The 14921-nt window shown below is 38.9% G+C and overlaps 1 protein-coding gene across 6 annotated transcripts in view; it reads left to right on the forward strand.

Moving 5' to 3' along the window:
• Window positions 1-14921, forward strand: part of MACROD2 (mono-ADP ribosylhydrolase 2) — an 824802-nt gene that overhangs the window by 478672 nt on the left and 331209 nt on the right. For all 6 annotated transcript variants that reach the window (XM_085054069.1, XM_085054070.1, XM_085054073.1 and 3 more), the window contains exon 6: window positions 2959-3080. In XM_085054069.1, the coding sequence (XP_084910195.1) occupies window positions 2959-3080 (122 nt within the window). The remainder of the gene's footprint in view (window positions 1-2958; window positions 3081-14921) is intronic.

A 14921-nucleotide genomic window follows, 5' to 3' on the forward strand; every position in this document is an offset into this window, starting at 1 on the left:
TTATCATGTATTTCAGAATAATAATGTGCCTAAGAAAAGCATTCTTTTGCCAATAACATGATGGAAACAATTACAGTAGTTGTGATGTTTTATAAACGAATTCCTAGAATGCTTTGTGTTGGAAAGCAACCTTAAAGATCATCTAGTTCCAAAGCCCCTACCATAGGATGCTTTCCAGATCAGGTTGGTCAGGACCCATTCAATTCATAACCATCTTCTGTGTACTGCTGTCTAAAGAGCCTCCTATGATAGACTTGGAAAAATTAAAGCATAAAAGCTAATAACTGCATTAAAGGTTACCTATTTACATGAAGTGTCTGATGCAGCAATAGAGGATTGCTGATGAGATGCTACAAAAATGCTAAATTGCAAAAGTTCAAAAAAAGATTTAAAAAAATTTGTATTTATTGAGCAGTGACTGTTTAATGTTTAATAATGAAAGACTAAAGGAATGGAGTTAAAGATTTAGTGAGTGAAAGGCATCTAGAAATTATACTGTGAGAATTTTATGTAGAAATAACCTGGCAAGAATTTGGTACTTGATCTGTTCCCCAAAACTCCTTCTTGCCTTTAAGTAATCAGTGAATAATTTAAGCCATTATACTTCAAGGAGCTGCACTGTCAAATGCAAGAAACTCAGCCTTAATGAAAAAGGGAAAGGTTTTTGACTCTTTTCTTTTGTTATTCACCCTTTACACATTAAGTTGATTTTATAGTCATTCCTTTATTTGCTTGTTGGCTGGTGGGTGTTGTGAATTTCAAATTCATCATAATACCTCTGATCTTGGCCTGTAAATGTAGAATGAACTTGACTGAGATGGGATTCATGAGTATATTCGTCTCCCTGTAGAACTGTAGAATCACAGAGTCATTTAGGTTGGAAAAAGACCTCTAAGGTTATCAAGTCCATCTGGTAACCCAGACTGCCAAGTCCATTGTTAAGCCATGTGTCTGGCCCAGTAATTAAAGTCCACCTGTTGGTAAAATAAAAAACAAGAAAAAAAAAGTCAACAGAAGTTTTTTTTTCTTTCTCTGAAGTTGCGAGCACTTTCAGATAGAAATGTTCCTTGGAAAGTTTCAACCTCCAGGAAACTGCTGTAGTCATGAATGGAAATTACAGTCTTTGCTAATGGAAATACTCACAGAACCTTATCTCTGCACACAGAAGCAAATTTTAAACCAGCTCTTTCCTTCTTTCAGGTACTTTCCTAATAGTTCTCACTTTATGATGGTAGCTAAAACACCTGTGAGAGTATAACTCTTTTCTGAGCTCACAGGTTGTTTTAGTGTCCTGCTGTCATGCTGCTCCTCAGTGGGTAAAGACTCAACACCCACCTGATGGCTCAGTTGTAGCAGGGCTCTCTAGAGTAGCTCTCTGGCAGCTGTGACATTCAACAGGAATTATCCAACCTGTCCATCTTGCTCCCACAACTGCAGAAAATTACTGTGATCAAAAGGGAAAGAAGAGTAGTCAACCTGATATTTATTTCTCAGGAGGGGGGTTATCTGCAGTAGTTGTTGGGAATTGTAGCTCTTGCAGGTTTCCATTTCCATCACAGCAGATTCCTCAGTGTTTCTGGGCACTGGGAATCAGGCGTGGTTTTAGTTGCTGATTTATCAGTAGTTTGTGGCTAATGTATGGAAAAATTTGGGAATTTTTCAGAACATTATGGCTCAGCATGAAAGCCACCTTTTAAGTAGCAGAGAGCAGGGGTTTGACCAACAATGCCCAAGTTTAAAAAAAAAACAAACCAGCGTACATTTTAATGTTAGTTTGTCCATTTTCCCTTGTGCTTTGGCATATGTTGGATGGAAGTCATCAAAAACAGCTTGGACAAAGAATAATGGTGTTAATTCTGTAGGATTTGTGAGTAAATTAAAATATTCTGGAATGTAGCAACAGCAGATGTCGCTTGGAAACCTGACCCAGATGGGACAGAAACACAACCTAACCAAGGGACCAGCAGCAGTACTGCCTTTGAAAGCATGGGCTTAATTCCTGTTTGTGCAACATTGCAAAAAAAAAAAAAAAAAAAGAAAAATATTGCCAGTGTTTATTTCTGCTGTATATTGTGAGAAATTATAAAGAAATGCATAAAAATTACATCTTCCCTCCCCTACTCCTTTTATATGTTCACATATACTATAGAAGAATGATGTTTAAAAAGTAAATGTGCTTTGTAATAGTTGGGGGGATAGGAAGGGGGGACATGAAGAAATCATGGTACCTTTTAATTTGTAGATTTCTTTTCAAGACTTTTTTACTCAAGGTTCTCAAATACATTTTTCTTATAGCACTTTAGAGACTTTGATTGATTGCAGCATCTGATTCTGATGAGTCCAAAGGCATCATACTTAAGACGACTGTGCTTTCTCTTTTTGCTTCTTATAAATTTCTTCAAACAGAATATTTTGTTTTATTGCATGGCATCTCCATCTGGTCTGACGTGAGAGGAAAGCACATTTTTTGAATAACCAACACATTCCTGAGTCACAACGTTTCTTCTTTTCAAATGGCTGCTGAGGAAAAACAAAGATGACCTGTTTATCATCAGTGATGGGCTGAGGTTCTGTGTAGTGAACTTTCCCAGTGAGTGAACTTCAAGGAGTTAGAACAACTGTTTCAAAGTTCTACAGTATTTACAGTTGTAGAGGCCCAAAGATTTACAGGATTTGTGCAAACATTTAATCTCTCCTGCATGTGCATTGCAGTAGACATGTGACAAGCAATCATTACATCTTCCTCATTTTTTTCTTTATCCAAATTCTTCAAAATTTAGCCTTTACTGTTTTATGTTTAATTATTGCACAGGTAGCTTATTATGAGTTTCCCAGTCATATACATTTGCTTGCATTGTTATTCCTACCTTTGTGTACAGCTACAATACCAGATTGGATTGATGTGTGATAGGGCAGCATCTTCAATGTTTCTTTATCTTCTATTTTTGTTCACTGCAGATGTGATCCATACTGTTGGGCCCATTGCAAGAGGTCATCTCACCGAGACTCATAAAGAAAACTTAGCAAGCTGCTATAAATCCTCTCTGAAACTGGCAAAAGAAAACAACATCAGATCAATTGTAAGTATTGTGGGAGAACACATCATTGTTTTTTCTAATTTGGATCTTAGTTTCCTTGATGTGGAATAATTATGATTGTAATCTTCCAGACACATTTCGTGCTGTTTGTGTTGTGAAAACCCAGGGAATTAAACATGATTTGGCCAAAACAATTGCTAGGTGAAAGGGCTAAGCTTATTTTAGGAGTTAGGGAAGGCGTGAGTGGTAGTAGGAGTACAAGCAGCTGTCTCACAAGAGAAGAGAGGAAGCTGGTCCCATGGCTCATTCTTATACTGTATTATTTACTAAAATAGAAGTCACTGGTCAGAAGGATAATTTCATGCACAATAGCCTCCTAAATAGCTGAGAAGTGATTAATTTGTTGCTTATTCTACCCATTGATGTTTTTTCCCAAAACTAACGGTATTGGTCAATTGTCACTGGTTATAGCACCCTCTCACCAAAATTGATCATAAAATCGCCTATTATGTGATATTCCGTTGAACTGTAAAGGTTTTTTGCTTGCTTGAAAATCCATGGTACACTTTTGTACCTCAGAAGGCCAGATTTTCCAAGTCCACAGAGAAAAGGAGCTTTTCCCTCTCCAGCTCCAGAGTTCTAATTCTGTAGCTCAAAGTATTGCAGCTTAAGTCTTTAGATATGTGTAGGTTAGTTCCTTGTAGGTTTGAAAAAGAACTTGCCACCTGATCCTGACTTCACACTTTTGAGGTCATTTTGGCTGATTGTATGATAGCACATATGTTTGGCAACTAGGAATGCATACACATCTTAAAAAAATGTTAGCTGAACTGATGGTGTTGCATCAGGGTGTAATATTCAGTAAGGGAAAGCTATTAACACTGAAATGTCTCAAATGGAAAGAAAGCTTTTTAAGAAGGGGGGTAGGACAGATTGTAGAGCTTTGAACCCAAGTTAGATGTGCCCTTCAGAGTCAGACCTAATGAATATCACTTCTTTCTTTCTTTGTGGTGAGAAATGTGCTCTTCACACTTTTTGTGCCCATGGCATCTTCTCTCTGCTTCTCAAAACGGTGCCCAGCAATCCCTCTTTTTGCCATTGTACAAACCACTGTGAGGTTTGCTTTCTTAGGTGGGTTTGTTTGGTTTGTTAATGCTAGGCAGAAAAATTAGAACTGAAAACACCCTGGGGTTGGTGGGCATGTTTGCAGCTCCTCTCTGATGTTGTTTAAAGAGACAAGGATGTTTGTGTCCTGCTGTGATTCTCACTGGAGCCAGTAAGAGCTCTGTGCAGTTGCTCCTTCATCCATCCTTGTTCCTGCCTGTTCTGGGCCATTACAGGCTTTTGGGACATACAGATAAGTGTGAATAAAGTTCCTAATATGATGTGGGAAAAGGGGAAAACTTCAGTGGGTGTTGGTCAGTGCTGTTAATGCTCATATCTATAGGGAGACTGTAATTTTAGGACATTCTAGGTCATAGCTTGGTGTTCAACATGGAATAACAAAAAGTGGTTCTACTCATGGATTTCATGAAAACTAGCCTGATATTTTAATAAGAAAAGATAACCACAGGAGAAATCATCCACAGGTTATTTCCTTGCTGGTTAGGAGTTGTTGGCTGTGCACCTGTTTGAGATAAAAAATGCTCAGCACCCAGACTTGCAGAACACAGCTGCACAAGCTGAATAGGAGCCAAGAGCCATTCATTCATACCAGCATTTAGAAGCTTAGCAAGCAATATGGATTTTAAAGTCCACATGACAGATCATGGACTGTTCTGAAAAGCCCTAAGTCCAGTGATTTCAGCGATGCCTTGGGAAGTGAGGGCTACTTGAGTGTCTGTCCTAATGCCCAAAACAAGCCTGGAGCAAGGTAAAATGCATAATTCATTCAATTAGGGAGCAGTAGATTACTGTGAGTCTGAAGGAAAAGAATGCAAAGTGTGAGTGGGTTTCACAAGATCCAGTACATCAGGCATAAAGGGAAAGAAAGTGAAAAAAATATCAATGAATTTCTGAGGCTTGCAGAGACCTGATAGAGAGAACAAAGCATTCAAATTGGCTCAAATAGACAACATCTGAGGGTAGGCTGGATTATGGCAACAGAAGTATTTGCAGTATGAAGAAGACAGACAAAAGGCAGGGGGGGAAGGTTACCTGTGTAAAATATGGAAGAGAAAACCAGCTGTGCTGATGGATGGCCTAGTTTGATTGCCTCTTTAAGAAGAAGAGAAAATAAGTATGTGAAAGAGAAAAAACAAGGAATTTGAAAGTAGATAATGGGTAAAAGCAGGAAAAGTCATAAATTTATGACACATAAATTGGTGATAGCAAGTTGCAGTGTGCTAAAAGAATTAACTAAACCAGAGAGCATCAGTTCACTAGCAATTGTAATAACTGAGAAGGAAGCAGGAAGACATTAAAGGATCGTAACAACAGAGATGTGTTACCTCCAAAACAGAAAACACAGAAAGTCTAAAAATTAATGCAAAAAGAGGAAAAATCCCCACCACAACTGAAACTATTTTGAACCCGAATTGTGTAAAAGGAGTTAGAATTGCTGGAGGCATTATGAATGGAGAGTGATGATGAATGGCAACATACTGAGCTGGACTGAAGCGTGCAGGGTGACTCAGGGTGCACCACTAAATGCTGTTTAATTTCACATCTTAATGATTTTTGAAGACTACATGAACAGCTCATTAATTACATTTACAAATGATACTGCAATAGGCAGTGTTGCAAACAGTGGGAAAGGACAGAGATATGTGATAACAATTGATTGGAGACTGTGATTATAACCTCATCCAGCATCCACCAGTGCTAGAAGGGAGTTTCTGCCTTTGTTGCAGAAGAGAGGTCAGAAATGGAGTTGACAGCTACAGAAAAACTCAGCACAGGAAATGATGGAGTAGCATATAGTGGGGAAAAATAATCCAGTTCACAAATAGCCAAAGTGTGTCAGAAAACCAGTGCAATGAGGAAATGGTCTTGAATAATAAGCCTCAAGTTAGATGTACTTAAAGCAGTCACTTGTTTCACTATTACATAATGTTGATCTGCCTATGGAGAAATGATGGATGCCACAGAGATTGTATTTCAGTTCCAGGTGGACTGGGGAGAACAGGAATAGGATTCCAAATAGACCCAAGCTCTCTTTTACATATGTGTATGTAGTTTTACACACTGAGGGAGGGAAGCAATAGCCTTGGAATAGTGTGTCAATTCCGAGATGCAGCTTTCTGGAGTGCAGGAGAGAACAATATCATTGTGGATATGACAAAAGAGCAATTAGATGGTGTAGCTGACAGTAATTTGGGTTATGTTCACATCCAAGAGGTCCAGGCATGGATGAGAGCAACTCTGGCTAACTCCTGAGGGAGCACTGATGTCTCATCTGAACATGTTATCATCTTGGTACCTAAAAAAAAAAAAAGATGGGTACAACTGAAAATGAGATGAGGGAATGTAATGAAATGCCAGTCAGAGTGATTGCCAAGGTTCATAATCCACCAGCAGCCCAGCTGTGGGTGAGGATCTGCATAGCTATTAAGGCAGGAAGAAAAGCCTCAGGAACAAATTTGATGATCTGCAGGATTGCTCAGAGAAATCACACAGCCCCTGACATTTGTCTCCTGAGCCTGTTTTCTCAAACCTTTTATACTCAATATGAGGTTTCAAATGCCATATCAGCTATTTTGCACAGTTAGTCTCTCTCAGGTCATCTACTCCATCTGCCTTGTGGGTTACCAAAGTTTGTGTTAGTGTTTGTCCTTGTTATCTTGCATTTCCAAACCCACACATTGCCTTTTCCTCTGCACTTGTTTGTGTAGCTGTGCCCACTCTGGGATGCTTGTGCTGCTCCCTGACTATTTGTGTGGTCAGGCTGAACCTTTTGTGTTGGATGAGTCTTATTTATACAATCCTCTGTCTGGTGTAAGAGGACACTTGAGACAGGGTTCTGTTTATCTCCACTTAAGCTGGTACAGATGCATGGGAGAAAAAATATTTAAGGCGATTCAAAGAGAGTAAAGAGTTGGCATTTGAGCAAATTAATTTTCTTAAATCTTTTGAATAGCCTCTTAATAATAAAAAAATTGTATTTTGGTGTTGGTCTCTTTTGCACAGTGCTAGGGATTGCTATCATGCATCAATTAAACCTGTGCTGCCTGAAACACTATAGGCATAGTACTATAAACACATTATAGGCACCAAATTGTCACTGAAAGAAGAAATAGTAAAAAATAGTCTAATAGATGCTTTTCCCCCTGTACTGGTTTTCTAAATAAGAGCCTTACAAGCCAATTATTTTTTAGGTTATCAGGCAGACTGGGAGAGTCATAATCACTATTTTCAGATTTTAAATTGGTCCCCTGTTTACACAGTCTTTGAAATTATTTACTTTGTGTGCTCTGAGTTTTTCCTGGGACCTCTCATCCTGCTTTTCTTTGCATACACTGCTTTGAAGCCATCTGATACCCTGGAAGCTTTCTGAACATCAAACACTTCCCTGACACCTATTTCATTCGGACTTAGCTTGTGGTTAAAAAGATCTCAATCAATTGCTGTCAGTCAGAGCCAGGATTGCAGCTAGACAGGCACTTTCTGAAGTGCACAGAAACTAAAAAAAAGATGGTGTGTGTTGCTGTGGGTGGGATCCAGGGCTAAAGAGCTGCAGGGTGTTGGCAGGGAAGGGAAGCTGGGGTTGGTCCCTCTCTCAGAAGGCAGGGCAGGCTTCCTCCACTGTGCTTACAGAAATGCAGGAGTTCTGTCTGCTGCTACAGCTCTGCTGTTGTTCAGGACTGTGGCTGGAATTGCAGGCTTCAGGAACACTTCATGTTGGCAGGGGGTGAATTGTAAAGCTTTAACCAGAAGCATTTCTTTAGCCTGCACCCTCTGACCTCCACCTTTGGGGAGAATTATGGGGAATCCAGCAGGGCAGGAGGAAATCCTCAAAGAATGTCACTTGGTGAGTTCCAGAAGGAGTTCTGCTTATCACCAACAAATGTATTTACAGCGTTGTATACAAAATACAGATTTTTTCCTATTGGTCCCCCTGAGTCAGTTAGGGAAGGGTTCATGCTGTTCTAGAGCTTCACTTGCTGTGGCATCACAAAACCACACACCGAAGAGATCAGTCTCTTTCTGCCTGGGTGTTTGTGCTGTGAATGCAGAAAGTTGTCCTGCTCCAGGAAAAACCTCTTAGCTGGACTTCACAGAGCAGCCACAGTGCTCCTCCTGTCTGAAGTACACAAAAAGGCAAAGTGCCATCTAGAGATAGCTCAGCAGTGAGAGCAGAGAGCAGCCTATTCAAGGGCTGGCTTGCTCATCATCAGGTCGAGTGGAAAAGCCATGGCTTGGTGGTGGGATGGGCAGTGACCTGTAACGATGGGATATTTCTGGGAGAGTAGGTTATCTCTTTGGGCTCTGAATGAAGTGTGTCCCTCCTGTGCACACAGCTTACGCTGCATTTTGGGGAGCTTTATTACAAAAGTATGTTAAATAGGATCAGGATGTGCTTTTGGAAACCCATGTTTTGCCTTCATTTCTGGGGTCTCCAGTCAGTGTGCACAATGCATGATGCTAGCTGTGAGTTTGCAGGGCTTTAAAAATAGAGTATAATTTGAGGCTTTGTTAGATAAGTATTTCTTTCATTTATAATGAAGTTAATCTACAGGGAATTTCAACTCGTAACATTTTAGTAGGTGTTTTTTTGTAAACAAAGGTAATTTAGTTATATTTTGTCTGTGATTGGCAAAGTTAATACAAATATTATTATAACTTCTTTGTACAGAAACACAACTTAATAGTTATTCAGAGCAGCATATAAAAATACATCAGGAAAGGCATCTGCCATTTAGCTGTTTATAGCACTTAAGAAATAAACAAATTCTTTTCATTGTCCAAAGTATTTGTCTCCACCTGTAATTAGGGATTTTAAAAATATGTATATACCAATCTTCTTGGTGTTTGTATCCACTTTCAAAAGGAAGCTGTACTTCTGCTAGGCTGCATAGTCTCACTGAGCTTTGAGTGGAGACATGTCTAGCCTCCGTGATGCCTGAATCTTCAATTAAAACTCATAGACTGAAATTTTTAATATCTATTTCAAACCCAGTGTGTTCTCAGCTCCTCCTGTTGTAAATTATACAATGCATGAGAGAGGAATTTTATTTGAACTGTAAGAAGATGCTTAAAAAGGTGCACTATTGTGTGTTAGTCTAACAGTTTGGTTTACACTCTTGTATTTACCTGTCTTGTTCTCTCATGCTGTAGAGTTATGTTTTAGGGAAAAGTAAAATGATTTCTTTTTATTATTTCCAAGGAAACTTATTTCTTGCCGAGAATGTTGCCATAGCAATGAGTTATAAGTCTGAAATTTCTAAAGGTTGACTTTATCATCTTGTTTTCTGATATAGATTCATGTCCATCAATCAGAAGTGTTGCTTTGGAAGGAAATTTCTGCAGAATCATAAATCCACTTAATTTGTTTCTTTGAAACACTTGTTTAACTTGTAAACTATGATATGACTGATGTTACATTTCCAGACTCAGTTTTCTCTCCAGCTTAGCCTTTTCCATTTTAGCTTTCTTTTTCTCTTAGATATCTTCCAGATAATATCCTTAAAAATTAATCTGCTACTTTCAGTTTTCCAGTTTGCTTAATCATCATGTTGGCATCAAATGAGGAGGTTGTGATCTTTCCCTGTGGTTCCAGAAATTATTATACCTGGCCATACTTTTCCTAATCAAAGGTGAACCTGTTGCTTTGTGTTGGATGTGCTCCCAACCATTTCTTCCAAAATGATCTTGGTAGATTGAATTGCAATCCTGTTTCTCAATAAGGGTTTCATTAAATGAGATGTATTCAGTGAGATCAAGTGTAAATTGCTACACCTAAACAGAGATGCTCATTCAATTGAGAAAAGCTGAGGAATGATTGAAGCACTAGGCAGAAATTCCTCAGAGAATAAGCTGAAGTAGTGGATCATGTGCTGGAGATGAGTTGACAACCTTACACTGTTATGGGAAAGCCAAGAAAGGAGCAGCTATAGAATGACAATTAAACAGGAAAAATTGTGAAAGTTGCCTGTAGTGCTGTTGTGTCCAGTGTGGGGAAAACTGTCTCAGCCAGAAATGGAGTTAGAAATATGCCAAGAGCAGAGTGAAAGAGAAAGGATTTTAAGCCCAGAGAAAAGAAGACTAAAGAGGACAAGAGGAAGATAAAAAATACATTAAAAGCTACTGAGGAGTAAACATAAATTGTTATTTGGGCTAGGGACAGGACAAGAAGGAACAGTCTGAATTTATAGGATTGGATGTTTAGGTTAGAGATTATGAGGAATTTCCTAACTGGAGAGATGGTAAAACATTGGGAAAATTGCTTAGGAAAGTTGTGGCTCCACCACTATGTATAGGTGGGCCATCAATAGCATTTAAATTTTGTTTCTGCCTCTGTATATATTGCAGTATATATCCAATATATATTTCCTAGGACGAAGTGGATTAGTTTGATTTGATTCTTGAAATGTATTACAATGTTTGCTTTCTATGGCCAAGAGTGGCAGAAACAGCTCAGAAGGATACAATGATCAGCTGTGAATATATTTTATAGGGAGGCCCCACATTGAAATTATTTGATGTAACAGTAAGGATGGTGTGACATGATGTGATTCTTGCTTTTTTAAGCATGTAGTGGAGGATGTATGTGATGCCTCCTGAGTAGGAATATCCACAGCCCCTCTCAGGGATGAACAGCTTAGCTTAGGTGTTCACAAGTGTTTTGAGTACAGACAGGGACAGAACAGCCCAAAAGTGAGCAAGTGCTTGAACCTCTGCATCAGATGGATGGCAGGATGCTGGGCTCAGGTGCTGCACCAAGGGACATTGACAGAGGACAAAAGCTACTACAGCCCTTTCACCCACCTGGTTTATCTTCTGCCTGACCACAAACAACTGTCTACATGGTATGAAGAAATTACTGTGGTGCTTTAACAAGCTGCATTACTGGGCAGTCTCAGTTCTCTGATGTTTTTGCAGTTCTGTGATATTACTGTTGTAGCTGTTCTGAAACATTGAGATCTTTGTGATGGGGAGAGGGAGAAAGGTGAGTTATTTTTGGGGGGGTTTAATGAAACACTGGCTATACACTTTGAAAAGAAAAACAAATTACACTGGTGGAATAAAAAGAGGAAACTACTCATTCAGGAGTAAATTCTGCAAGTTTGTGTAAGGGATGGGTTTCATGTGTGATAATTTGCCAATCACCCTGTGAGAATTCTGTGCTTAAAAGGGTGAAACTTGCTGGAAACACTGCCAGTTGAGTTAATAATTGGGGAACTGTCTCAGTAGGGAAGGACAAAGTACAGGTCTGTCAGACAGTGGACCACAGTGTTGGTTATGTAAGACAGCTCATAAAAGCCAGGGATTGCTGGAAAGTCTACACCAGAAAATGCAGAGGAAGAGAATGTTTCATGATCCTGTGCAGAGGAAATTGTGCTTCATTTGGATTGAAAAAGAATAAAAAAAATAAAAGTAGATGAGAGGAATTCCTACTTGCATGCACATCTCAGCTGTGTGGAGTCAAGCATTTAAGAAGCTTTTCATTATTTGAATAGCACATTCTTGTACTGGAAATCCATGGTAAAAGTTGATGACATATAGGAATTCCTATCAAATCCTGGAGAGCTGGTGAGCTGTGGCCATCAGGCTGTGTGCAAAGCCATCATTGTCCTTGTGTCCTGCTTCCTGTCACTGACCTGTTCCCTACCTTGTTGGCAGCTTTCAGGCAGCTCAGGAGGGCTTGCATTTGCTCTCTAAGGGAAATCAGTGCAATCCTTGTTAAGACTCATGGGATTCTCAACAAGAGCAGTAATGCAAAACAATAGTTGCAACAGGGTTGGGTGAATTTTTGGCACTGACTGCAGTGACTCTTTCCATCACCAGAAGTGGAGTCAAATACTGCTGAAATTAGAAATTGCTTATTCACCAGTTTTTCTCCTGGAGATACCTTCTGTGATACCTAAAAATGTCTGAGGGGCTTTCTGGCAGATAGTGACTTATCAGTACAAGATTTTTTTTTCCCCTTGCAATTTGATGTTGAGGATGAGAATGTGTGATGCTGCATTTTAGCACTGTGTGGTGCTCCCAAGATCCCTGTCACCTACCTGGCTTTTTTTCATCTGATAATTTTGAGACATTTCTGTACATCCCATTTGGGTTCTTTAAACATTAACTTATCTATGCAAAGAACAAACAATAGCATGAAATTTGTATCTGCTTTTTTTTTTCTTTTTATCAGTCAGTTTTTCAAATAGCAAATTAAAAAATCTGTCATTTTGAATATTATTTTTGTATTTACATAGGTAATATGAAGCAAAGAAATGAGCAATTAAAAGCATAAATTATTGTGTGTATCAGATGGTCATCATAATACTTAACTAGGTGAAAAATAATAATTTCTTATGGCATAATATCCATTTAGGATCAGAATAGATATATTGGAAAGTAATTTTGAGGAGCAGTCAGAAGGGCCATGCCTTTGTGAACCTTATTTGCCAACTCATTAAATATGTTTTTCCTGAATTGCTAGTAGTCACTTGGAGCTATTTACATTATGCAGAAATGGTATATTAAATCACAGTTACATATAAAAAAGAAAAGCCATGTTCAGTAGTCAGCTACAAAATTTATACCCTAATCTGAGAGGTTTTTTAATATTATTCCTGTGTGATGATGTCACATTATCTTTTCAGGCTTCTGAAGTGTAACGCCACTGTATTTGGAATAATATCATTTAAGTAATATGATTGGTATTTCAGTATTTATCCTGATGAAATATTCCTTTCTTTCATCTGAAGAACTGTTCTTACCAAATATAAAATACATGCACTCCATATTCAAGTAAACAGTTTAGCAGCCTGTTTTTTCAAAGCTGACTCATTTATCAACTCCTAGTGATGTCTGCCAGTTAGGATTTAGAGTTTTGTTCATAGCAGAGATGAAAACAAATATTATTTTATAGAGTTAGTTGCTTTGGTAATGGAAAATAGAACATAAAAGATGTGTTGTTGTAGTATGACTTCCCGTGGCTTGTCATGGAAGAGTATCACTGCTAGGGGAAGAAATAATTTAAAATTGGGACAGTTATAGGTAAATGAATTTTTCATTTGCTCTTGTTATGCCTTTCCTAAAAGAGGACTGCCTGAATGAAAGCTGTAAGCCAGGAGCACACATTTCTGCAGACTGTAATTAGCTCTAGCACATTTAGTTTACTAGCAGTCTTAGTAAAAATTATTATTGATTCTTTTCACATTGAAATACCACATTTTAAATCTTTTTCTAAGGAGATAAATCAGTGTATTGCAAGGTTTTATGAGTTGCCATACCTTTCTGAACTTCCTTTGACATGTTCTGGCTGTCTGAAACCTTTGTGAATTAAAGCTCAGCACAGAACCATGCACTTCCAGAGAGGTGGAACTCACATGAGACAGTGGATTTTGCTCACACTACTTGACGTAGTTTGGACAGAAGCCTTGGGTGATGATCTCAGTCTTAGCACTCAGGCAGAACTATGCACTAACTTGTCCTCCTTGAAGAGCTGAGTCCACACTTCCACAATCACAGGGCAGTTTTTCCCTGCTTGTACAAAAAAGGAAGATTGCAAGCATGTCCGAACCCACAAGAAAGGTGAGAGAGCATATGCCCAACCAATTTCTATATTCATTACCTGTTGGTATTCCTTATTGTGGAATGCATCCCTCCCTTAGTCAAGCAGAGAGAGCCAGGTTTTGTGCAGAGAATTTTTCTGTCATGGTATGATAGGATTGATCCTCCTAGTGTGTTAGCAGATGATGATGTTTCAGTGCAACTCCTCTGTGCTCATTCCTTTGGCATGCCCTGGATTTGTCTCGCCTGCCTTTGTCAATGTGCTGCTTTGTGTTTTGGCATGTTGGGACCGAAATGTGCCCCTGCTCCCCCTGCCGTTGTCACATCCCTGATCCCTCAGTATCTGAGTGTTTGTGCAATACAGAGAGCTTTGTACCTGCCTGCCTCCTGCAGGAGGAGGGAATGCTGCCGGGAGTGATTCTGGATCACTAAAATGTTTCTGATATTGACCTTAAATCTCCATCTCCTACTCAGCTCTCATTTATGTCTCAAGTCCTTGTGCGAGTGTTTTTTTCAGCTGGATCATTGCAGATCAGAATTTTGTTTCTAGAGCAAAATACACAATGGTACAAAGCATTTCTCACACTTCCCTTACATGCCAGCATTCCCTTTTGACCTTTCCTTATCTATTCTTCCATTTTCAAATACACCAAGACTAAGGTTGGTGCCAAGGACAAGCTAAAGACAAATCTAAGTCATCAAACTGTCACCTTTTCTTTCCTTCTTTCTGCTGAATTCATGTCTGCCTTGCATTCTTATTCCCCTATTTATGTACCAAGGTGCCGTATTTTCTTTCTTTAACAGAGAAACACGTTGTTCCAAACATTATATTATTACTTACTGCTATCTTGAATCTCTATGTTGTTGTCTGTAGCTTTGTTTCTTATAAGTGTTTATGTATGTCCCTCAAAGTGTGTTTCATAGGGTTTGAATTCCATAGGACATTTATTTATCCATTTTTCTAATCCTTCTCCATCTCCCTTTTGTTCTTTATTCTCATGTGTCTTCCTTATTTCACCCCTTTTGAATCATCTGTCAAATTTTTATGGGTCTTCGACTGTCCAAGATGCTGAGTTTCATTTAATAGAAGCAAAGTTGTATCTAGGCCCAGCTAAAACAGCAGATAGGTAAAGATTGTCATTTGGTTATCTCTCCCTAACACATCTCTTCTCCATTTCCCTGACACAGAGATGAGGAACGTGGCATATAAGCTGA

Source organism: Lichenostomus cassidix, chromosome 3 (genome assembly GCF_008360975.1).
Source record: "Lichenostomus cassidix isolate B80296 chromosome 3, HeHo_3.0, whole genome shotgun sequence".
In the NCBI taxonomy this organism is placed as follows: domain Eukaryota; kingdom Metazoa; phylum Chordata; class Aves; order Passeriformes; family Meliphagidae; genus Lichenostomus; species Lichenostomus cassidix.